Source organism: Podarcis tiliguerta (genome assembly GCF_965153285.1).
Source record: "Podarcis tiliguerta genome assembly, chromosome: 9".
Lineage (NCBI taxonomy): Eukaryota > Metazoa > Chordata > Lepidosauria > Squamata > Lacertidae > Podarcis > Podarcis tiliguerta.
Window position 1 is genome coordinate 37,584,770 of NC_139542.1, and position 25,904 is coordinate 37,610,673.

General features: G+C 39.5%; 1 protein-coding gene across 4 annotated transcripts in view; it reads right to left on the reverse strand.

Moving 5' to 3' along the window:
- Positions 1 to 25,904, reverse strand: part of IQCM (IQ motif containing M) — a 79,341-nt gene that overhangs the window by 52,328 nt on the left and 1,109 nt on the right. For 2 of the 4 annotated variants that reach the window (XM_083456733.1, XM_083456734.1), the window contains exons 2-7: positions 23,567 to 23,669; positions 20,138 to 20,434; positions 17,296 to 17,386; positions 13,320 to 13,390; positions 4,453 to 4,577; positions 1,238 to 1,308 (exon numbers count right to left, since the gene is read on the reverse strand). In XM_083456733.1, coding sequence (XP_083312859.1) covers positions 1,238 to 1,308; positions 4,453 to 4,577; positions 13,320 to 13,390; positions 17,296 to 17,386; positions 20,138 to 20,429 — 650 coding nt within the window. In that variant the 5' untranslated portion in view covers positions 20,430 to 20,434; positions 23,567 to 23,669. Of the gene's footprint in view, positions 1 to 1,237; positions 1,309 to 4,452; positions 4,578 to 13,319; positions 13,394 to 17,295; positions 17,387 to 20,137; positions 20,435 to 23,566; positions 23,670 to 25,904 lie in introns of all 4 variants that reach the window. The other 2 variants (XM_083456731.1, XM_083456732.1) reach the window with 1 other exon arrangement.

Here is a 25,904-nt window from a genome sequence, read left to right on the forward strand (position 1 = left end):
TGTCAGAAGGTTGGGTGAAAAAGTGACATTTCGATTCTTTTAACACAACCAGCTTGCAAAATGTTAATGGCATGACACAGCAGAGGATAGTACCAACCACTGGTAATGTCTGTCTCTGTTTTAGTGCCAGGTAATGACATAGCCCAATCCAGCCCAGTCCTTGTCCACTATTGCTCTCCATATGGTATGCATGCCCTTCACAGACTATTGGGAAGGGGGGGGGGATAATCTCATTCCAGAGTGGAGTTCTGCACACCATCCCAGTGTTCCCCTGATTTTTTGGATTTATTTTTTATTTGGTTTTACCCTTTGGATAGGTTGACTTTATAGGAGCCTTCTGGTCATAGGAAACAGAAGGCATCTGTATAAATCCCTTCCTTTATTCTCCCCAAACCCAGCTAGGAACTGTAATTCATCAAGGTTGCTATTCCCCTCCCACAGTGGATTAACAATCAATTTCTCTTCCCTCGGAACTCTGGGAATTCTGAGGGGAATAGGTTTCTCCCAACAACTCTCAGGACCCCTAAGAAACTACAGTACCCAGGATTCTCTGGGGGAAGCCATGATGGTTTAAAGTGGTGTGATACTGCTTTAAAGGTGTAGTGCAGATGACCCTCAGTTTAAAGAGAATAGCTAGGTATTAGAGCGGCAGCAACTCCCAGGCACCCTCCCGGTGGTTCACCCTGAGAAAGGACTTTCCCTTTGCCATTTCTCAGTGTAAGGGGCTGAGGGTAGGAGGGGCGGCATGGAGACTGCCACTACGGCAAAATATATGTAAAGAGGGGTGGAAAGAAGAAGGAGGCATGGAGTCATAGAAGGAAGAGGACTTGGAGAGGCAGGGGCAGAATCTCTTGGCCCAGCCCTTGATGCAATTATCACCATTTCACATTATGATTCATTTGGTCTTCAAGCACCCCACATATTCAGTGGCTTGGGTGGCAAGTAGCTTGGCCTTCCAGCACAGCTTCTGTTTACATGTTTGATGCTAATACTTAGCAGCGCTGTGTAACAGCCCTAGGATCCACTTACCAGTGCAGAACCTCTATATCCTGCAGAGTTGAAGTGCACCTTAAATCATTACCAAAAATAATTTGAACCTGTTCCTTTCTTTTGCTTTTGGAAATTTAAGATACCTGACATTTAAAACACACACACACACACACACACACACACACACAGCAAACAATCCAATAGCAAACTAGGTTGTGTCCTGTTTCAGAAAAATAATTGAAAGCACCTGTAAGATTTTTTTGAAGGTTTCAGAGGCTCTTCAGAGCATATTTTCACTTTAGTTTCTCGATGGCGCCGCTATAAAGAAAAGGACCGATTAACAGAATTGTTCAGGAGACATGCATGAGTATTCACTGCGACAGATCTTTCATGAAACAAAATGGTCACAAAGGAAGGGGTACCCTTCAAATATATATGAGGTAGCTACCTAACCACACATAAATAAATATTATTTTAAAGCATGGCTAATGCTGGGTGAAGGAAATTGTGCCAGAATGAGATCAATGCGACGAGGATGTAGTAGCAACTGCAGTACTGCTGTCACACACTCACTTCCCTGTTCATGCAGGAAGAGGAAGTTATAGAAGAATGGGGGAAAGAAGTCATGTAGAAGAGGAAGCAGATGGCAAGAACTGGTGAATGGGGCAATTGCCCCTTTCACCAATTGCCTGGCTTTTAATTATATTTGTTTGTCAGGCCTAGGGATGCAATCTGATTCTGATTACAGACTATACAGACTATATCTGATTACAGATTATACAGACTCATCACCTGTACTGTTCAGTCCTTCAGTTGTTGTTGTTGTCTTTTAAAAAATATCATTATTGTTTACATTTTTTATAATGATTTCAGAGTTGGCTGCAAACTCAGTGAGCTAGTAATTGCCCACTGAAGTATGCATATTTGCAAAGGGAAAAATCCCACCCCCATCACGCACCCCCCCCCCCACTGCAAAGAGATTGACTCCTGCTTAAGAAAGACACCTGAAGTATTCTGAGCTGAGCCGAGGTCACATTAGTTCTAATCACATTTGTGTATTTTCACGCACTCATTCATCATCAATATTTTAGGTTAACAGAGGTTTTTCCTCTTGGTAATAACATGCTCAGTCAGAATGGGACTTCTTATAAACATTTCAATAAACAATGTAATTAGAAAATATATGCATCAAACTCGCATTTTAACACTCACAACAAGCAAGCAAAGTCCATTTTTTACTACATTAATAAATATGATAGATTTACATTAAGATGCATGTCAGCGGCTGTGCTTTCTGTGTCCATTCGGCTAAGGGCGATAGGCGGTATGTGAGAAAGGTTAACAATAAAATTCAAAGACCTGAAGCGCCTGATTAGGCCCACAAGCCAGGAGTTTTCCAACCCTGTTGTACAGCATTGAATTTGCAATGAAATATCTTTGGATGGCCAGGTTAAGGGCATAAAAAAGATTACCTTGAAGAAGAAGGAAAACTGTTTATCATTGTAAGAAAAATAGGACAAACCGAAAGCAATATTTATTCAGGCGCCACCCCTCTAATAATTGCTAGGTTAGAGTATGATCCCCGTGTATTCCACTATACAATAAATCCCTTTAAATGAAGGGATCCCTTCTGTAAATGAAGCTATATACGATACTTCTGTAAATAAACCTCAGTGAATAGCCTTTCGCAGCTGAATGATTAGGTTCTATTTCCACAAATTCAGCTACAGAGATAACAGCCTCAGAGAGATAACATGTTAAATGCTCAGTAGCAAAGTTCAATAAATGAATTGGCTTTGTTTCTACATGAGATTTGCTGTTATCTCTTAAAGTGAGTTTGTTTAAATAATTACTTAAGGACTCAGAAGTTAACTACTCTAAATGAGGTGCTTCTCTCAAATTAAACAGCACAGTGCTAGCAATTTGCTTCTCTAATTATTATTATGACTTTAATTGAAGGAATATAGTATTCTGATTTTCCTCCAGTGAAGTGGTGTGCCCCTTAACATTGATGGAACTGCTCTGATATTCTGAAGATATCATCTCATTGGTTGTGGAACTGGTAAATTCAGCACCACACAATATAGGGAACTTAAGTACACTTTTTTGTACCTAACACTGGGCATCTTAAAGAACAGAGTTCATATTCAGTGACCAAAAACCTGCCGGTTTAAAGACCAAAGCTAAGGCTCTCATGTTGGCTCAAGCTCTACAAGCCAAGAAATTGGAAGCCAAGGCAAATGCCTTAACAGACATGTCCCGTAATTAGGAATGATGCTGTGCAAATGTCACAAATTGTACTTACTTACAATTTACACTCCATACACCCACTTTCCCCTAGTTTTTCAGGCCCAAATCCAGATTGGGATGAAGATGTGCCTGGGAACAGCAAAGATGCCTCATGCTGTGGTCCTTATGAAGCAACTGGGCCTTAAAAAGGTAAAGGTACCCCTGCCCGTACGGGCCAGTCTTGACAGACTCTAGGGTTGTGCGCCCATCTCACTCAAGAGGCCGGGGGCCAGCGCTGTCCGGAGACACTTCTGGGTCACGTGGCTAGCGTGACGAAGCTGCTCTGGCGAGCCAGCGCAGCACACGGAACGCCGTTTACCTTCCCGCTAGTAAGCGGTCCCTATTTATCTACTTGCACCCAGGGGTGCTTTTGAACTGCTAGGTTGGCAGGCGCTGGGACCGAGCAACGGGAGCGCACCCCGCCGCGGGGATTAGAACCGCCGACCTTTTGATCGGCAAGCCCTAGGCGCTGAGGCTTTTACCCACAGAGCTACCCGCGTCCCTCGACTGGGCCTTACTGTACTGCAAGAGAATTCTTCCCTTGTATGAGTTGGCCTTTGCTTGTTTGCTAGATCGGGGTCAGTGTGAAGCAGTGTGTGCAAGGGGGCTTTCAGCACAGGGTGGAGTGTGTGGAGGTGTTCAGTGAGGGATTGTATATATAGGAAAGGGTTGGTGTATGAGAGGAGATTATGTTTATAAGTAAAATTTAATTGTGGTGAAGGCTTCAGTGTAGAGTTGGATGTTTGTGAAGTTTCATAGTGTAGCAGGGGTGTAGGGGAGGAAGAGGGCAGCAACCCAGAACGGAATAGTAGCATAGGGTGAGGGAGTTAAATCTCCACCCCACATAATTTTCCCTGTCAAAATCTCCACCTTTGCTCTGTTTTTTATTTGCCCCACTAGGAAAAACATATATGCATATATTATGCACATCAAGTATGGCCTGAGGTTTGAAAACATACAGCTAAAGCTCACTAGGTTCACACATATGAACTCCTCTATTCTTTAACATGAACTCTGAAGACTTAAGATTGCTCTCCACAAGCATACACAGATCAAGACCACTCAATAAACTTCTGTTCTTTATAATCCGGCTCCATAGTGTCAGAGCATACTGTACTTCCTAAACTCTATGAGACACTTCAGAACCTGGGGTGAAATCCAACTATGACTTACCTTCTTGTGCCCTTGCCTTCTCGTTATTGCTTTCAGTCTTTCTTGATGTTCCTTACTGGAGAGCGATGAGTATGGAGGCATAGTATCTGATAATACTACCCCTCTCCAGTCTTGGTATGTTCTTCCTATTGGGAAGATCACTGAAATTTACCATACATCAATACCATAATAATCAAGACAACACAACTTAGTAGCAAGATGTGTGTGGGCAAACCACTGCCAAATGATGCAAACTGAGTAAAAGCATAACTAGACTTTTATTTTTAAATATTTCCAGTCTTTCTGTCTGATGCTATAAGAAGAAGAAGAGTTTGGATTTGATATCCCGCTTTATCACTACCCGAAGGAGTCTCAAAGTGGCTAACGTTCTCCTTTCCCTTCCTCCCCCACAACAAACACTGTGAGGTGAGTGGGGCTGAGAGACTTCAGAGAAGTGTAACTAGCCCAAGGTCACCCAGTAGCTACATGTGGAGGAGCAGAGACGCGAACCCGGTTCCCCAGATTACAAATCTACCGCTCTTAACCACTACACCACACTGGCTCTCATGCTATAAGGAGGAGAATCTGTGGAAGATGAGCCACATGCCTCTCCCAGAGCTCTGAAAGAGGTCAATTTTCAGCAGGTGACATTTTTCCCATTACAGTTTTCATTGTAACACACCTGTGGATATTCTGTGACCTTCAGAGCTTCTAAAACAGACAGTGGATGCTTTGGAATACATTTCTTCTGCCAGTCTGACACAACCCCCCCCCCCAAAAAAAAAACCCCAAACAACCACATTCTTATTTCCATCTTTATGCACCTCATCTGTTCTTTCTTGGCTGCTGAAGGCAAAATTGTTAAACCAGCCTAGGAATCCAACATTGACATCTATAAAACTGGCAAGTAAAAGGCAGTAGAGGGCTTTATGCAGCATGAATTATATCTATAGCTTCAGAAATGCTGAGCCCAGAAGCATTGGAATGGCCAGTCAGCTGACCCAGGTTTCAATAGAATTAAACACCAATTAGAACCATTACTGGGAAAGACATCAGATCCTGTTCAAATGTTTTGTTATCCTAACAGAACCTGACCATGCCACCACATAGCCTCCAAGTGCCCCGATTTCCCAGAGACAGTCCCGGAATTATGAAAATCGTCCCAGCTTATGATCTGATCCTGGAATGTCCCTATTTCCCCCATCAGTGCTGCCGCCATCAAGTTCAGGGAAAAGGATAAGCCAACGCTTATTCCAAGCAGTGGTGGTGGTGATGGAGTTAGCGACAGCTGCGAGGGAGAATCCTATTGCCTCTCCATGGCCTTTCCTTTTGCAGAGCAAAAGGAGTCTTGACTAAAAAAAGGGGGGGAAATGCTATGTGTGTCTATGTCTAATAATGGCCGTTTCTAAAATGTATTTATTGCTATGTGTTTTTCTTTTTGTAAATCTACCAGAGAATAAAATAAAATCGGGATTGAGGAGTTTTCACAGGATGGTGGAGGGTGCGTGTGCTGTGTCCCGTTGTTGTAGCGCTGGTGGACCAGGGGCCAAAGATGGCCCTTCAACTCTCTCTGTCTAGCCTTTAGGGCTCTCATCAACTATGCCCCTCTCCCCAGGCCACACCGCTCACTTTAATGCCCCCCTCTTTGAGTGTCTTTGAGTGTGTCCTTGAACTCTGGTAGAACATCCTGCTTGCCTAGGTGGAGAAAACATGAAGCTGTTTATGTGTAAACTGTTGTAAAATTAGGATTTGCTGCTCCACCCATCTTTGCCTCTGGCTTCACTTACCCTTGGCACATGGCCCTCAAAAGCTTGCCCAGAAGGGAATGTATACCCTGATCTGAAAATGATTCTCCACACCTGCTCTACCAAAACCAGAAATTATAGGGTTGTGGCAGGCCCAGTTGGGTTGAATTACAAGGCCTATATGCTTTAGTATGTCAAAGCAACAACACAAGTGTCATTTTCTTGTGATGTTGTTAAAAAGATAAATACTATATCCTTATCTTGTCAGTGCCAGTCAAAAGCTCAACTGCAATCATTCCATACTTGTCTAATTCCCTTCCTCAAGTTAAACGCTTGCATGGTTATAACAGTAATCTAATCCTTCAGAGTCTTACTTCCGGCAAAGCAATAAAGAACTGGGAAGAACCAACCAATTTCAGCAACACTATTCCTCAGTGACCATTTAATTCAAAATTTGGGTTATCTTTCCATAAACTCTCACAATAGTTTAATACCTTTTTAATTGGACATTTAGCTTTAATCTTTAGGCACTTACAAACAATTAAGTGCTGGAAGATAGAATTAGCAGCTACCAGTTTATCTGTATAATTAGAAAAATGAGGAGGGAGGATCTTATGTCAGTTCAAATCCTAATTATTTGAATAACGGTGTCGTGAAGGGTTGATTTGGACAGTTTAGATTTCACCTAATCGAGTTGTCTAAAACGAAAGAATAGATCGAAATACTGTATTTATAAATAACTTGTATACAGGACTGAACTTGTATTCATTTTCTTTTGAACTGTAAATAAAGGAAAATAACTCCATATTTGCACAAACATGGCTATGATGTCAAATCACTAAGTCATCTATAAAAACCCAACACATTTCTTGTATAAGTTCTTGCAAAACAGAGATCATTTATAACAAAGAAAACTTGATAAGCACTGGATCTAAGAAGTTACTAAATGTAACAGACTGCGAAAGTGATCAGAATTCCAAAAAGCTTTGCAACTGATAATATAAGATGCAATATGGCTATCAATGGTATGGTAATGTGTCATGTTTTTAAATGGCATTTATTTCCAGGACTGTGGTATCTGAGAAACTGGATTTTAGCTGAAGAAGTAAGAACCAAATTGTGAGCAGAAACATCCCATCACTGGGTGCCTCTTCCACATGGTGAATAAGGGGTAGCAACAGACCTACAGAATTCAGCCCAGCTCTTGTCAGCAATGTAAGGGGCCCAGAAGGCAGGTGGAGAGTGAAGAAGGAATTCCCTCCTTCTGTCCCAGCGCCAGAAAATGTGATGCTATCCAGATGTTGCTGGACTACAGCTCACATAAATTCTGACCATTAACCATACCAGCTGGGGCTCATGGGAGTTGCAGTCCATGTTCTAAGTCCCTAACCAAGCCCTCTTTCCATTCTAGCAGCACATAAATGAACAGAGAAATTCAGTCAGTTGGGCTAGAGCAGAAGGGAAATAAATGCGGAAGCACTCAGGCAAGGAGAGTTGTCTTCTAATTCCATGGAGCTTAAGAAGTTGGAAGGGAGAAGAAGCATAAACTGCATAAGTTCCAAACACATGTTCTAGTCCCTGCTGTCAGTCCACCCAAGATGCCCTGCTTCCGCTATTATGGTTCATCACATGCACTGGGTGTGCAAGGCACAAGTTCTCATCTCAGGTCATGAAGCAAGTCAGCTAATTCCAACAGCACAGGCTGCACAAGTGCAATTGGCTGTGAATTCCGACAGCACAGGCTGTGTAGGTGCAATTGGCTATATCGCACTCAGTATACGCCCCAACACTTCCTTCCCTTGTGCTATGCAGGCAACTTTATGACTACATTTCACCTCCCCCCCCCAAAAGTGCTCTCTGTATGCCCTTTCAACACCTACTGCATTCCTTTTTAAACTGTTTTCCCTGTGAATTTATTGATATGCCACAAGTCCAGTATCACAGTCTGCATTCACAGTTATATTGCACTTAACGTATGTCTAGAGGATTCCTTTATTGTACCAGGCAAACAATCACATGACTGCATATCTGTTGTCTTTGGGCAGAGTACTCTGAATATCCTCAGAGTCTGCGTGTTCTGCCAGCATGCATGGCCAGCTACTGTCTGCAGGATCTATTTCATTGCAAGGCATTTGTGATCTGGTTTGCTCAGTGTCTCCCAGCCCTTGCACAAGACATACTGTACAGGAAACATCACACAGTTTGACTTATTGAATGAGGAGTGCCAAACAAAGGGGGGGGGAGCATTTTTTTTTTATTCTATATGATCTACTTAAGTGTCACTATCTCAAAAGAGGCATTCTGTTTGTGCAAGAAAAAAGTAAGAAAGCCTGTTCAAAGAAGGCACCTGCCAGTCATGAATTTGTGGAGTACTTACCGTACATGAACAATTATTGTATTTATTTCTTATAAATTTATTTATTTATGAATTTATTTCTTATAAATTGAGACATTCTTACAAACAAATGTTTTGAAATTAATTACAACAAGGTTAAGTACAACAAATAAATTAATTGCAACCTAATTGACTATATAGATATATAGATATAGCTATCTTGCTTCCTGAATAATTGGGGCAGCTTTTTAATCAATCAAAAGATATTTCATTGCTTAGTCAACTAAATGTTGCAGCTGATAAACATACAAATGAGCATATTTCTGTCTATTTATTCACACACACACACAAAGATAACACCTGGCCCGCAAAGTTAAGAATTTTCAGAATTGTTTCGTCTTAAAACCAGCCAATTTGTGCAAGACTCACAGTGGCAGTGAGTTATGGTACTAAAAAGAATCAACAGTTTTACCAAGTGCAGCTCAATTTATCAAGCTAATATCCAGTTACCATCAGCCTCAGAATTATTTATGCAATCCAGTGCACCACAAGCAGAGGAAAGGAACAATCAAGTTATACCACCCTAAAGTGCATACAGACCAAAACATTCAAAATTGCAGGGAGTGGAGCCAAGACGTATTTTATAACGAAAGGGACAAATTATGTGCCAATCGAAGCAGTCAATCCAGTGCCGTGATAAATTCCATCCTACTCATAGGTAGCTATATCTGTATCCATTGAGCATGAAAAGAAAACCCACCCTGATCTGTCCAAGGAAATGTCAACAAGTAAAGCCAATTATACTAAAAGGAATGAGTCTCTACTGAGGCAGGGCAGGTACCTTCCATCAGTTCATTTCAACAGAAGATTTCACTCCCTTTCCATTTTGTTCTCTTAATTAGGCTGATACCATAATATCTGAGATACCTGCCAGAACAAGGACAAGTGCCAGCCTGCAATACCTCTAATGGCAAGTACTTCCTAACATTATAATATTGAATGATTCTCATTTGGGGGGCCTAGCGACTAAGTGACCACGTTATGATAAACATGGCACTGCTGATAGGAATGGTTACTTTCAATAGCTCAAAAACATATACCAACATTTCCTCATTTCTTTATTTACAGGATTTATATCCTGCCCTTCATCAGAGGTAACCTTGAGGTGGGTAACAGCAATTTAAAATATGGCGGGGGAGCACCGGCATCCCACACTGAATGCACATTGTTGTGATGAGGGGGGACACCTCTTCAGGTAATCAGGTCACAAGCCATTCAGAGTTGAATGCTTTGAATTAGGTTCATTCATGGATAAACAGCCAGGGCAATTGTTCAAGAACTAATGTTATGGGGGAATGGAAATGCCACCAGAACCCCCTGCAGTTTCCAAGCCATCTTCAAGAATAGCCACATGTACAGTGAGTTACACTGAATAATCCCATCGCTGCAGTGGCACATAAAAACAATTTCAAAATAAGCCTCCAGGAAAGTCTGGAGGAGATATAAATAGCATTAGAAACAATCAGCAGCATCTGATTGTAAAGCTGGCTTCTGTTCATCAAAAAACAAATATTAACCCTTACCACACAACATAGGCCCAGAACAACAGCAGGGAATGGGCACTTGTGTCCTGCTTGTAAATTTCCAATAGGCATCTGGTGGTGCACTATGGGAAACAGGATGCAGGACTAGATAGGCTTTGGGGCTGGTCTTATGATCTTAGAGAACTATCGCCTCCATGCCCTGCATTTGGGATGCTCAGAAGCATCTGACTGGCCACTGTAAGGAAGAGGAGGAGGCTGAACCAGGTGGACCTTTCCTCTGATCTAGCAGGTTCAGTGGTACCTCGGGTTACACACGCTTCAGGTTACATATGCTTCAGGTTACAGACTCCACTAACCCAGAAATAGTGCTTCAGGTTAAGAACTTTGCTTCAGGATGAGAACAGAAATCGTGCTCCAGCGGCACGGTGGCAGCAGGAGGCCCCATTAGCTAAAGTGGTGCTTCAGGTTAAGAACAGTTTCAGGTTAAGAACGGACCTCCGGAACGAATTAAGTACTTAACCCGAGGTACCACTGTACTTCTTACTTCTTATTCTTCTTTCTTTTTTCATTATTGGTCATCTATTACAGCAGAGAAACCAAATGAAGAATGGACTTTCCCCCTAACTCATTAACCTGACTCAGAGTATAACATATTGATGATAAATGATGGCATCAATCTTAGAATATTAATTTCATCAAATTAATTTTAAAGCATTTGATTAATTTAGAATGGGTGCATCACTTTTATTCGCAGAGATGAAATATCCTTAAATGCACCAGTCAGTCAGCCTTATATTTTTAGCGAGTGGTGCTGTATCAAAGGTAAATCTTGTTTGTTTATTCTCTTCAAAATGTACCAGACAGACAGAACAGAGAAAAATAAAGCTTCTGAAAGATCACTCACAAAGGTTTGCTTTTCAGGGGTTGATATTACAAGCAATTAGCGTGACATTTAATAAATGACATTTCTAAGAACTGCTAGAGCTGACTTAACAGGCAAACAGAACAACCTTGTTTTGTTTCAAAAGGCAGTTGCATTGTAGCACATTTTATGCAAAACGTCTGTGCCAACTCATGTTTAAAACATTTATGTGGATGAAATATTTGGAATAAACAGCCTTTGTATACATCCAAATTACGGTGTTCTCTACTTAGTGAAAGTGTTGAAGAGATGAGTTGCCATAAAACAGGAAATGAATTTCCATATCCAAATTAATTTGTATGCATTTACTGCAAATAACTGGGCTCACCGAGCAATAACAAATTGATCCTTACTTAAATTAATGCATTTTTTTCAAAGCATAAGTCAAGTACTGAAAAGAGACACAATTTTCTTACATAAAGATATAAAGATGTAATTAATAAAGATAGAATATTTAGTTACACTGTGGGAAGTGTGATGAGAAATGTTGCCTTCACACCAAAAATATAAAGAGCATTGTATCATTTGGGATAATGTGGATTTGCTGATACCGTTAACTTGTGGATCTCCAACCTTTGAGGATCTGACAACTAGATTAAATCACACATACCAAGATGATGGCTGTCATTCCTCCTGTTCAGCACCAAGAATGACCGAGCTCAGAACTATCTCCAGACTTCTAGGAGGAATATGTGTATTTTGTGACACAAATGCTTCAGTGGGAACCATCTAGAGCAGGGGTTGTCAACCTGGTCCCTACACCACAGCCTACTAGTGGGTGTTTCGGGATTCTAGGTGGGCGGTAGAGGGTTGTACAGCACAAGCTGAATCCTCCTTCCATCGAGCACTGGTGGGCGGTAAGAAAATGTTACCATCAAGAAAGATGCATTAGTGAGCGGTGAACGGTTGACTACCCTGATCTAGAGGAAAGGGCTCTCCAATTACAGAATGCATGTGATCAGAAGAAGTCTTGCATACAAATAAATGCAAGTGGTGGCAGGTTCACCCTGGGACCATTAGGAGAGAAGGTCCAAGCATCAGGTGGAGCCAGAGCCAATGACAGGAAGAGCCAACTGATTCTAGTTTTGTCACCATCCTCCTGCCTGCTAGGCTCTGCAGGCACATCCCAGAGACTGAGGAGGAGAAAGCTGAAAGGCAGGGACACCCCCTGGATAGAGTATAAAGAAGGCAGACAGGCAGGTGGGGGGCTGGCTGAGGGCATACCGGTTAGTGGGTCCATTTGCCTCCACTGCATACAAAATCAACATGAAGCTGCATAAACAGGATAAAACCATTACCTAGCTCTGCCACATGAAGGCTAGCATGGTTCGTACATTTTGATTGCACTGAAAAAGCATTGCAAAGGAGTGGCATGAGAGAGTAGCCTCCACTGTATGGACCCAGACTTCTGTGGGGGCACCAGATTACACAGAGACCTGATTTGCATTATTCTTTCCTTCCCAGAAAAAACGAAGACCATATGAATAAGGGCTCCCTTGTAATTGGGTGCACATTCAAGCTTGGGTCACACTGGAGGCTACTGGTCCATGCTATTTCAGCTTCGCCACCAACTGAACAAGGGCAATCATGCTCCTCTGTACCTGAACGGCAAAACAAAAACATTGCTCATCTTCTTGCCAGTTTTTCCAGTCCAAACTTTTCACCAGCTATACACACTAGGAGATGAGAAACTGTAGCAAACTTGAGAGATCTGGCCACTGGTGTGCATAGAGACAGAGACAAGAGGAAGACATGCCCATGAGCATTTTCAAATCTGGAAAGAAGGATATAAGAGTAAAGCAAGCAGTTGAGGATTGATGAAGAAAGATCTGGTATAATCTATAAAATAGCAACTACTGTTTGGTCATCAATGGGCAGAAGTAAAGTTAAAATACTTTCCTTTTTTGAAGAAAAATCATAGTTTAGATAGCAAACCTCAATAAAGTATGGGTAATAGCCAACTAAATCATACTCAGAGTAAGTTCATTGAAATCAATGGACAAACTCATAGATCCATTGAAATGGACCTGAGTCCATTTATTTCAACAGGTCAGCTCTGAATATGGCTAACATTAGGTGTCACTCTGTGTTCAGAAATATTGCTGTGTGTGTGTGTTTGTGTGTGTGTTTATCTATACACACAAATATGAAACTTTCTAAATATATTTCAACAAAAAACTCTTTCCCTACGATCATTATCCATAACTCATTCCTTCAAAAATATGTCACTTCCACCCCTAGGTAGAAATAGTCTTAAATGTACAAATGCAGTATAACACTTTTACAGTAACTGGCAATTATTTAAAATGAAATGAAACTGCTAAATAACAATAAAGATTTACCCTTCTGAAGTTTTGGAATCCAGGCAGTCTGATTTTGTTCATTTGAGGATAATCCAAGCAAATTGCCACGGCTGCTTAAATACAAAAACAAACATGCACAAAACAAACAGCCATTATTTCTTTTTCTTTTTTTATCTTTCTACTTAAATAACTTATGTACAATTTTTTTTTGATTTTTTTTAAAGGAACAGAGCAATGTGTTTTGTAGAAACAGTGGTACAAGTACATGCCTTTTATATAATCTCAAAAATCGAAACATTTCATGAACAGTGAGGAATTGCTTGAGAAAGCATGTGCCCTGCAACCACTTTCAGTGCTCTAATGGAATTGAAAGGCAAGCAATACATTTTAAAAATAAAATAAAAATAAATAAAGCTTGGTATTGATTTTTGCAAACATACTGTGTTCCGAGTCTGAACTGTGGTTTATGCTCGGAAATAAAGTTTAATAGCATCTGTCCATTCTCTAGCTATCTGTGATGCAGATAACTCTACAAGAAGGAAAGCCGTCTGAGCCGTCGCTGACATTCCCTTCTGTACAAGTGGGTGGAATTGGGCTAAGCCCCATAACCAGCACAATGCCAATCTGCTTTGTGATCTGTTCCAGAAACAGCACATCAACACTTTCCCATTTGCTTAGGATTGAAGGCAAAAGCCACCGTTGAAACATGGCAGCAACTTCACATGAAAATGCTGTCTGGGTGGGGAGGGGAAAAGCTAAATGTCAAACTAAAGCACTTATGTTTTCATGAAATATTAATTTTTCATTCAGATTTTCTTGAGACTGAAGTGTGTGAGGTGTCATGCAGGGCATAATGAGAAAGGAAGGAAGGAAAGTTTTCAGAGGCTATCTTCTCTGGAATCAGTTATAAGGTGCTAGTTTATTTTATTATAATATTCTTATATGTACTGGGCAGAACCCACCCAAAATTAAATGCTACCAATTTGAGTTAAAGAAATATTTTTTATTATTATTACTTTAATTTATATAACACCCTTTGTCAAAAGATCCCAGGTCAGTGTACAACCTTAAAAACACATTACAGAATATCAATGATAAAAACATAATAAAAACAAAGTAAAAAGCATACAGACAGACAGCCTAATAATAAAACAATCATCATAATAACAGTCCTGTCCCCAACACTTTTATTGACCACTTTTGTCTCAAAGCCGTTTACAACCATGCAAAAATGTAAATGGATAAAATCCAACAGTAAAACCAGTTGAAACAATTAAAATATCCAGTTCCATCCTAGGAACATAAAAGCCTGAGCTTGGGAGTCCTGCTTACTGCTTATTGCATTAATTTAGCTCCATCAACAATTAAGCCTTTAGCTCCAAAGAATAAAATCCAATAACCTAGATTAGCCCCCAAGAGCCATGATGAAAAAGTGGGTCTTTAAATGGACCTTAAAGTTAGCAAGGTAAGCCTGATCTCATTTGGAATCAAAATTCTCTAATTGGGGGGCTGTTACTGAAAAGGCCTTGTTCTGGGTGCTCACCAACCTGATAGTTTTTACAGGGAGGCATTTCAACAAGGTCTTCAAATTGGATATTATATGGCCAGACTGAGAGTGCAGACAGTCCTTAAGATAACCAGGTCTCAAACCTTTTAGGGCTTTAAAGGTCATAACCAGCACTTTGTACTTGGCCAGAAAATGTACGGTAACTGGTGAGATAGTGGTGTAATTTGTTCCAGCTGCCTGGCCCCTACAATAGTTGGATGACTTCATTCAATCAGAATAACTCCCCATTGGACTTTTGGATCTAATTCTGAGAAAACATGCATAGAATTGGGCTGTAAGAAAATCATCAAAGCTGACAAATTCAAACAGACATTCTTACGGATGAAAAAGATGTTTTTAACAGTTAATTTTAAACTGGATGTGTGAATTGGCTTTATACAAATTACATCAACTTGAGCAAAAAGAATCAATGCAAGCATACAGAAAAGAAATTGTATACAACTTATAATTTTGTTATCCTTTGAGTATGTATGTGAAACTGCCAAAAGCCTATATGCACAACTACACCGTTCACTGTGATCATTCATTTGCACAGTATTCTTTTCAAGAGAATATAATTATCCCACAAAACAGAAGTGAAGAATGCAAAAATGCATTCAACTCTCTATATTCCAACATTTATTTTTCAAAAGAGACTTTTAGAATTTCTAGAATACACCATTTTATTGTCAGTCAGTATTAGACATTAATAAAGAGATAAGTTAGAAGCAACATGGCTCAACTGGGAGTTGTTGTTTTCTTTTTAAAAAAATGATCATCATGACAGAATGTTTGGAGTTCATTAAACCGTTGAAAGATTAGCAGCTCAAAACACCCTCCAAAACCATGCATAAGTAGAAATAGATTACAGTACCTCTATGACATTTCAAATTGTGGAACAAAGGTTCTGAGATGACCCCAGTGTGTGAGATCACAGGCAGAAACAGCAGCCTTAAAGCAAATCGCCGGTTGCCTATGGCAATATAACTTCATTGGATGAAACTATGCAATGGCTTGTTATATCATAGGGCGGCGCTGCTGATTGACAGCAGCAGCATTAGAGCTGTCTTAGCATCATCATAAGTAGTGGTTACCAGCATGAGCTATGTGTCACAGCTGAAATATTTACACAGCTATAAATTTACTGAGTACCCTCAGTAAAGACTATACAATTTCCATCCCTCCCCCGAAATATGGGGTTACAAAACTTAAATGGCTAGGCAATAACCATTTGCAAATAATATTTGCCTATCTTAAATCATTGTGACAATGAGGCAATGGACTCCAAACATTTAGGAATTGAGTTATTTTCATACCAAGGCTGTGATTCTATATTTACTCTACTGGGAGGAGGTCCAATTGCGCTCAATGGGCCTTATTTCTGACTAGACTTCCAAGTTTGCACTGCATGTGTTATTGCTGTCATAAATATTACTGGGCCAATAATGTTGGGAGGAAAAGTGGAAAGCATTTGTTCAACTGGGATACAACATCCACATGTAGATGTAAAGCACTAAGAACACAGTGTTTGGAACACTTTTTTTCTAAAATGTTTCCCTGACCTGCCCTGCCTTGCCACTGCGTCCTTGCCCCCCCCCCCCACTAAATGGCCACCTGGCCAACGTTGGAGAGGATGTGCAGGCAGGCAGCGCAACCCGTCCTCCTGTGAGGGCTGAGCTGGGGCAGCAGGTTTTGTTCACTGCCCTACCTCTGGTCCCACCACGCTCAAGTGCTTGTACGCCCTGGGCTCCAGCAAAGGATGCAACACCACTGACTGTCTCTCTCTCCTCCTGCATCCTGAGTAACTGCGTATGTGCATCTCTGTGTTTCAAGCTCTCTCATCTACATCTATGCACACAGGTAAGTAGTCAAATTACAGCTTTTCTGTTGAGTCTAATACCTGTGATCTAGTCACAAGGCTTAGTTACAAGATAGCCTACCATACCCAGTGAAAATTTACTTGCTATATGTCTAAAGCTTATTTTACAATACAATGCAATTAAATACAGCATTTATGTACAATTAAACTTGTAGATTCGGCAGGCCCACTGACTTCAAGGGGACTTTTGATATACAGAATTGTGCTGTTAAATAATTAAATGAACACATTCACCATCAGAATAGTTTCATTTCAATTATGGATACATAGCAAGTGAGATTTCCTTTTCTAAATTGTAGTAGAATTCTGTTGTCAGCAAATTGAAAAGTTGCACTGGTTATATAAAATTGTAATTTTTAATGTATTTTTAATCTTATGTTGGAAGTTGCCCAGAGTGGCTGGGGAGACCCAGCCAGATGGGCGGGGTATAAATAAATTATTATTATTATTATTATTATTATTATTATTATTATTATTATTAGCCTGACTTAAAGCACAATAAGAGCTCAGGATTATTCTTTGTACCCTTTCAAAATGAATTGCAGTAGAGATAAATATGAATTGCTATTCCAACCATTTCAATACATTACCCAATGGATAGCTTTTGTTTATCTTTCTCACGTTCCATGGCTCTACTCAGTGATCCCACCTCGGTAAATACATCACTTAGCCACATTTTCTCTATCAAAAGTAGAAAGGGGAAATGTTGTTTTTTTAAAAAATAATTAACAATACAGTAATAGGAGAGTTGCACCAAAAGCAATAGTTGATATTTTTATTCCAAGTTGGAAAGCGTTTAATACATTTCATAAAGAAGCTACCGACATAAGAACAAACTGCCAACTCAGGCAATTCACATATGTAGATGTACAATTAATTATGGATTCAGACCACTAGTCAAGTTGGACACACACACACACACAATTTCTTTATTATATATTTGTAAAGCAAACCATTTTTAAATGTAAACAGCTTCAGAAGCTGGGCTTACAAGGGATGTATGCACAAAATTCTTGTTTTTAAATATGCAAGACCGTGGGGAAAAAATTCTGGAGACTTCAACAACATGCATACGTGAAAAGAACTCCTTCTGTTCTCTTCCCACACAGAGAGGAAAGAATTTTGGATGGAAAATTACACCAAAACTACCATGAACTTCTGTTTCATTATATTTATGGCATTCACTGAAAATGAAGTTACCATATACCCAAGCCACATCAAAAATGTGTATTATTTGAATACTCCGTGAAAGGGGCATTGCAGTTCAACATTGCCCTTGTTGACTCAGAAGTCAGCCCCACTTAGTTCAACGGGGTTATTTGCCCAGTAATTGTGTAGTGTGCACCTTATCCTGACATTCTTACATATAAAGCACTCCTGTTTTTGTCAAAGGCTCCAGACAAAAATTACTCTATTCTGCTACAGGAAAGCCTGCTTGTACTTGAAAGGGAAGCTAATTGCTTCTATAAATGCATGTTACAAACCATTACCATAAAGGGCAGAGTGCCACAGATGCTATTCATATGTCCACTATGGGCTGTACTCATAATCCCTGCCTGTCATTGTGTTTTTGTTTAAGTCTCAGCTGCCTTGCAAAAGCAAAGCTGAAAATTCTGAGGTGAAGGAGTGTCAGAAAAGTGGAGGCAATGCTGGCCAGAAGGACAGATGAGAGAGAGGCGAATGAAGCTGAGTTGGCCACAGTCATGAATTAAGAAGAGCCATCCAGCTACCAGCTGAGTATTACACTTGATGCTCCTGATGAAGTAGACACTATTCCATGAAAGCTTGTGCTATAATCAATTAGTTGGTCTTTAAGGTGCACAAGACTCTTTCTTGTTTTCAATTCTGCAGTTAGAGGACTGCTGCTGAAAAGGTTCTACACAATACACAATATATTACATATACAGACATATACAGAACTTTTTGGATTACTTTGCATCAACCAAAGATATAGATTTATGAATGAAAGGTCTTTATAGAAATCTAACTATAATGTATATGTTCCGGTTAAAATACTTGGATATAAACATTCCATTTGTAAATACATCAGTTTACAACTAAAATCCTTTGGTCATTTCACAACCTCTAAAACAAGATTTTTTTAACAGGTGCATACAGACTCAATAAAAGTATAACAATCTTTGAGCATTAAAAAACCCCTGAGAATTTCTCAGAGCTCAACTTTTATACACAAACACACATACACACACACACATAAATAAATTAAAAGGATTTTATTTTTTTGAAATACAAAGACAGCATGGAGAGAAGTAAGAGCAGAAAGGCCTCTGTGGAATATGGTTGTGTCAACCTTTCTTCTCAGTTCTGTATTTGAGTTTCAAGAATTATGCATACTCTACGAAAAAATGTCTGTACAAACACACATACCCTTTCTCAACTATTCATAGTTTTTTTTTCATTTTGTCCTATAGATTTCCTGTTTCCACACCTGTGACTTGCTGGGGTAGACATCAATTGAATTGCTCACATGTAGAGCAAGAAGATAAAAAATGTCTCTCTTTGACCTAAAGCGCTAGTATATTTTTAATACACCATGAAGAGAAAAAGGCTTTATTGTCTTTTTAAACTCCACAAATTCCTGACAAGTGTTTTTCACGTATCTTTCTCCATGCCATTTGGGTTGGGAGTGGGCTACACCAACTTTTCTCTTTTGTTAATCAGGCACACTAGGGCAAATGACCTGACAAAGGCCATATCTAGTTTGGCCCTTTGTCCTATTGAGTTCAGGGAATTACTCCTGAGTAAAACATTTAAGGGTGGGCTATAAGCCATAAACAAGCTATGGAAAATAATGTCTCATAATATATCAGGGAATCCCTCAAAATAAATTCTGAGCTGCTGGAAGGAACCATAAAGTCACTTGTTATGAATAGGAGTCTGCCTATAGGTAGGGCCAGCTTTGAGGTAAAGTGAGGCGGTCACCTCAGGCAGTACCTCATGATTTGGGGTGTCATGAAAAAGCAACAAATTATTAATGATTTATTATTCTTGTATTTTTAATTCCAGGAAATTGTGCTTGTGGGAATTTCTTCATCAGCATAGCTTGACCAGCCTTAGGTTCATTTCTAAATGAATAAAAAATAACAAAAGCACCATATGTTTGCAGTGAGCTCCCCTTCTAAAGAAAGTTAAGCCTCAGTTAGTGCTGTCTGGGGCACTCATGTGCACCAACAACACATACAAACATACAGATATAGAATTGTTAAATAGGGTAGAAATAGTGTGATGACCACCTTTGAGGCATATATGAACAGTTGCAGCAAATGAAGACAATGCTATTGACTTTCACTGAGGTTTGAATTCAGCCTAGCTGAATTATCTCACAGTAGGAAAAACATCAAAACTTGGTCAAGAGTGGTATGTCATTCTATATGAAACCATATTAAGTATATTCACAAATATATATCTCACCTTTTCCCCAGCCATACTCCATCTTCGTAGGACAGGATTTTATACCGCTCAGAGACCTCCATGTTGCAGAGTGTGGTCTTAATGGCAACATGTCTAATATTTCTTCCAGAGAGGTCTTGTTAAGAGATTTTGCTGACTGGGTGGGTTTAGTGCCCACATAAGATGATGATAATTTAGGTGGTGCACTAGTAGCTCTTTCTGACTCCCCAAGGATTTTGCTATGAAAATTCTGGTCACTCATATTTTCTGTGGGCTCCTCGAGGATATCGCTAAGAATTGGGTGCATCGCCATGTTTTCTGTTGACAAAACAAATGAGTAACACCATCACCAATTTTAGTCTGAAATCATCCCTCTTGCTCTCTGCTACTTTCAAAGCCATTACTCTTCAAAAGTTCAAGTACGGAACAGTTTTATTTAGCTATAAACCAGAAAAAGTGGGGGGAGAGACATTCAGGGTTAAGCCACACATTTGGCTCTCAATTTCCTGGCAGCCAATGAAAACAAAGAAACGTACAAGATAACATAGTTTCCTTGTCCAACAGTAAGAAGTTCATAAGCACATTTGATGTAACAACAAGAATGTCAACTGTTGCAAAAGTACATGGTGATTTGGATTACCTCCTACATGCTTTGAAAGAGAAGAGTGCAAGCATCTTCTCTCTTAACTTTCATCCAGTTATGTAGGGAACAGTGGTACCTCGGGTTACATACGCTTCAGGTTACATACACTTCAGGTTACAGACTCTCCTAACCCAGAAATAGTACCTCGGGTTAAGAACCTTGCTTCAGGATGAGAACAGAAATCGTGTGGCGGCAGCGGAAGCATGAGACCCCATTAGCTAAAGTGGTGCTTCAGGTTAAGAACAGTTTCAGGTTAAGAACGCACCTCCAGGACAAATTAAGTACTTAACCTGAGGTACCATTGTATTTGCGAGCCCATGCACTAAACCCTGTCCCTGGAGCCTCCCAGAAATGAGACATGACAACAATATATGGGTTTTAATTAGGCCACAACTTTATTGAAATTCAAGTGTAGGAACCTTGGCATAGGCCTTGGAAAGTATCCCTCTCAATGTCCAATGGAAATGTTCCAGACAAATCTCAGTCACATCCATTGAGGACACATATTATCTTATAGACTACCATTACATGATTTGCAATAACCTTGGATTGCTTAATCAGCTCTGTGTACACTTTTTGGAATCTACATGTGTAAGAAGCAAGGGTCATTAATCTTCATTAAGAATAATGCTAGTGTCTGTGGGCTATAAATACCTATGTGATGTATTAGGTTTCCTTCTGCATGCTTATTTTACATCTTTATTCATCTGTCCTAGTTTAATAATTATATGTTAAAAATAAATTATAACTTTACACAGATACAGAAAGGGAAAAAATTGAATAAGTATTCATCATTTCCCTTTCCAAGTTCTTTCTTTCAAATATATTAATTACATTGGTTATGTACAGATCTAGTAAGTCTTTATAATTGTTGGAGACACACACAAACTACATTAAAATACCCCACTACAAGAGTAGCCATAGTTTCTCCTGAATTCAACACTTCAGAAGATTGGGAGGAACCTTAAGGATGCAATCTGAAATCTTATATTGAGAAGACTGAACATTATCTGCCTACAGTATGAAAGAGTATTTTATTGTTTCCACTGGTGTCTCTTCACCACAAAAACCTGCTTTTACACCACTGACTTTCCATGTTGTCATCTTTTAATCACGGGTACTCTGCCAACATTTCAATTTTGAGCAGGGCACTGCTTAAACCAAGGATGGGGACCTGTGGCCCATGTTCAATGGTCAGAAATGATGGGAGTTGTAGTGCAACAAGATCTGGAGAACCACAGTTTCCCATCTCTGGTTTAAACTCTATTCCTTACTATAAACTCAGAGATATGACATATGGGTTGGATCTAGACTCATTCTTGCTTAAACTGGACCTGCCAAAATAAATGGCAATTAAGTTGTGGCTAAGGCTGTACTCTTAACCCCACACACCTGCAATTAATTCAATAGGACTTCTGAGTAGAAATGGTTAAGATTATGCAGCAAGTAAATCATACCTTAAGCCCCATTCATTTAACTAGGGCTGGATCTACATAGATATTTAAAAAACACTATGAAAATGCATATATATATATATATATATATATATATATATATATATATATGCAATTTGCCATTAAGTGCTACAGTGCCATCTGATGTCACATTTTTGTTACACACTTATAATTGCAGCTGTGTAGCTGAGTCCCTAATCTTAGCATGATTAAGTCTGGAACCAACCCTATATTTTTATCTCAGAGGCAAGTAGGTTTGTAGCAGTCATATTTCATTTTTCCTAAACTTTATATTAGTCATCTTTCACTGTTTTATTTTATTTTCCACAGGAAAATAAAGAACTGGAAACTGTTCAGAATAAAATCCTGCTCAGAGGTAAGTCCCATTACGTTTTCCCAGGTCATTGTGATTTGGATTACAGTGCATTCCTATGCCCACTTACCTGGGAATAAACTTCACTGAAATCAAAAGGACTTACTTCTGCGCAGACATACGTAAGATTGCACTGTAAGTAATTAAACTGAAGTAGCCCAGCAAGAGCAATCAGTTGCAATTACATTATTGATTTTTTTTTCACTCTAAAAACACCACAGCTATGAGTCAACAGTTGACAAATTGGAATTTTGAGTATTTCTTGTCTCCATTATTTTTCTTGTAATACTACAGCTGACAGTGCTGTCTTTGTTCATACTAAAACAAGTGTGTTTTAAATGGCTAACTCCATAGCTTACACTGATAAATAGAATGTGCATGTTTATCCACTTTTGGACACATTTTCCTTCTTATTATCCCTCTTGACTACACCCTGTATATCAGTGGTGGGAACCTGTGGCTCTCCAGTTATTGGTTGATTCCGGCTCCCATCAGCCCAGCCAGTATAACTACTGGTCAGGAATGATGGAAGATGTAGTCAAGCAACATCTGGAGGGCTGCAGGTTGCCTCCCCAGCTTAATAGCTTTTCACAAATTAACCTCTACAGTAAAGATTATTGTCTGAGATACAGGCAATCTATAGAAAATATCTGATTAGATTTTAACCCTCCTGTGCGATCTTTTGTATTCCCATTTTGGCAACAGAATTTGCACGGCCTAATTTGAAAAATTCAAAAGCAAAGATGCCTGGCGTAAGTCTTCAGCATCTTGGCAGAGCTCTCCTATTTTCTTGAAACAGGAGCTGGTTGCGGCACAGCTACTGTTGTTTGTCGCAAGTCAGGTTTGATTTTGTTTTCTTTTGATTTCACCAAATAAGAAACATATGCTTCACAAACTTGATCGCTTTTGCAATTCTTGTTCTAATAATTTGTAAAGTAGCAATAGGTTTAATTCAGCTGTATAGTTACACTTTTCCTTACCTGTTCTTCCCTTTCTTGACCAATACCGAAAATAATTACTTCTTCTAAGTTCACCTTAAGTGGAGTATGGCATACTGCAGCATGGAGATGCCTATATTGTAATCTGAAAATGAAGGAGACTAGATTAGAATAATTCCTTTTTATGCTCGTCAGAACACAGATCTTTAAGATTTAATGACAAATTTCCTTCTGCATTTGAAATGTCAAGGTTAACCATGGAAAATAGTCTTGAGCACAATTACCTTTGTACTCTAGGCTAGAAAGTAGGTCAGTTTTCGTCAGCTGATAATAGATGAAACTATGTTTTTTGGAGCAGGGCGTGTTGCCCAGTAATTACAAATTATGATAAAACAGCCCAGTGGTTTGACACTCTCGATCAGTTTTGGTTCACCTGCATATTCAATTGCAGTCATAAATTTTCATTTCACCAATCCCTTTCTGTAGAAAATGCCTCACTACCATTTGCATGCATTTGTTCCGGTGTAATATTAACAAAAAGGCTTTCAGGCAAATATTTTGAAGCTTGGACAGGGGGCACATGGGAAAGAGCCATGAGCCTGCCCTACCTCAACTGTGGCCACCGAGACAGAGAGAGATAGAGAAGTACTCTGACAGCTGAGGTACATACTAGAAAGCTCAGATCTGACCAGCTATCTCTCCCCACATTTTTAATGGGGAACAGCTAAAGTACCATGTCAATTTGCTCCTCAAATTTCTCTTGTTAAGGCAGCTTTGCCTTTCATTTTCATTTTTTATAGAAGGTGGAGGGAGCTGTCCAAGGGAGCAGGCATTTGACCAGCATTTTTAAAATAGATTAATCAACTTATTAAAGCCTTTGTTGCTGTATTAGTGGTGCTCCAACTGTAATCACTGGAACCAATGTTCAGTCAGTTGGACTGATAAATTTGATTCTGGTATATGGAAGGTTTGGTTTCCTTCTTTAAAAAAAGAATAGGTCTTGATTATTAAGTTATCTTTCACTTCCTTCTTGAAAAGGCACATATTGAGGGCCTTTTCGGTAATATGTGAGTGTATTTAAGTTTAATTGGGTGAAAGATAGATGATCAATCAATTAAACATTCTTTCTTTTATGTGGATATTGCAAAAGGCTCTCGTTCATGGAAAGAGAACATAATTCCATTTTCCCCCTGAATAAATCAGCATTCTCACTACCTTCAACGCCCAGTGTTATTGGCCCATAGGATGATTTTCTACCAGATCAAAGGAACACACTGCTCAACTGAAGTGGTGTAGTAAAGTTCCTGTCATCATGAATAAAAGTGCTTTTTAAGAGATTGATTGTCACTAATAACTTTGCTTTGAGAGAATCCGCATCCTAAGTGTCACTAAGGGAAATGATGACAGGCTTTTGGGGAACTGGGGATAACGTGTGTTTTTAGAGCAGGGATTCAGAAAATGAATACTTAGAATAACTTCTGCTCTTGTTGACACATTTTCACAGATCATAGCAATGAGGAAAGAAGAGTTTGTTTCCTTCAGACATACCCAAATCCCAGTGCAATCAAGTCATGTTGAATGATATCACAGCCTATTGCTGGAAATTCAGTTCCTATTATTGAATTATAATCCCCCTTCGAGGCCTCAATCAAAACTGGGGATTTTTTTGTATTAAGTACATGACATATCTGACACGCAAAGTATAAATGGCATCCACTTACCAAACACCCCTTCTTCTCAAGGGGCCGACATTATGTTATGTTATCACAAATCCACAAAACATGCAAGAGACCACTTATTTAAGAGCAGAGAGTTCAGAATTCTACAGAGCTGAGAACATAGCATGAATACACTTTATTTATAGGATATTGTAGATCAAAACAGCATTTTTGGAAATATAAAATATATTATGAATTAGCTGCAGTTGTCTCTTCACTGTATCAGTAGATCAAATGTAGAGACATTTTAGAAAAGTAAAGATGAAAATAAAATTCTTCTTATTAGGTTGCAGACAGGTTGCCTTTTTGTTTTTAAGACTGATTATAACTAATTAGAACAGGGTTACAGTAGCAGCTCTGGGTGGGTGCCCTTAAGATTTTGGAACAGTTCATACTTGCATGTAAAATATTTGATTTCTCATCACTTGATTGCGCAGTTCTTAAATTCATTCTTTCTCTCCATGTAGACATGTGGCAGGGGAGCAGGATCATGCACACTGGTTCTCCCTGCCTCAACGTTTACATGTTCAGCAGATGTGTAAGAATGACTCAGTGCATGTAGACTTGTCAACAAGCCAACAGTAAATCACACTGTGTAAGTTGGAGTTAACTCTTTATCAGCAAAAACAAGATGTGTATAGGAGTGTCAGGCCTAATGAGCA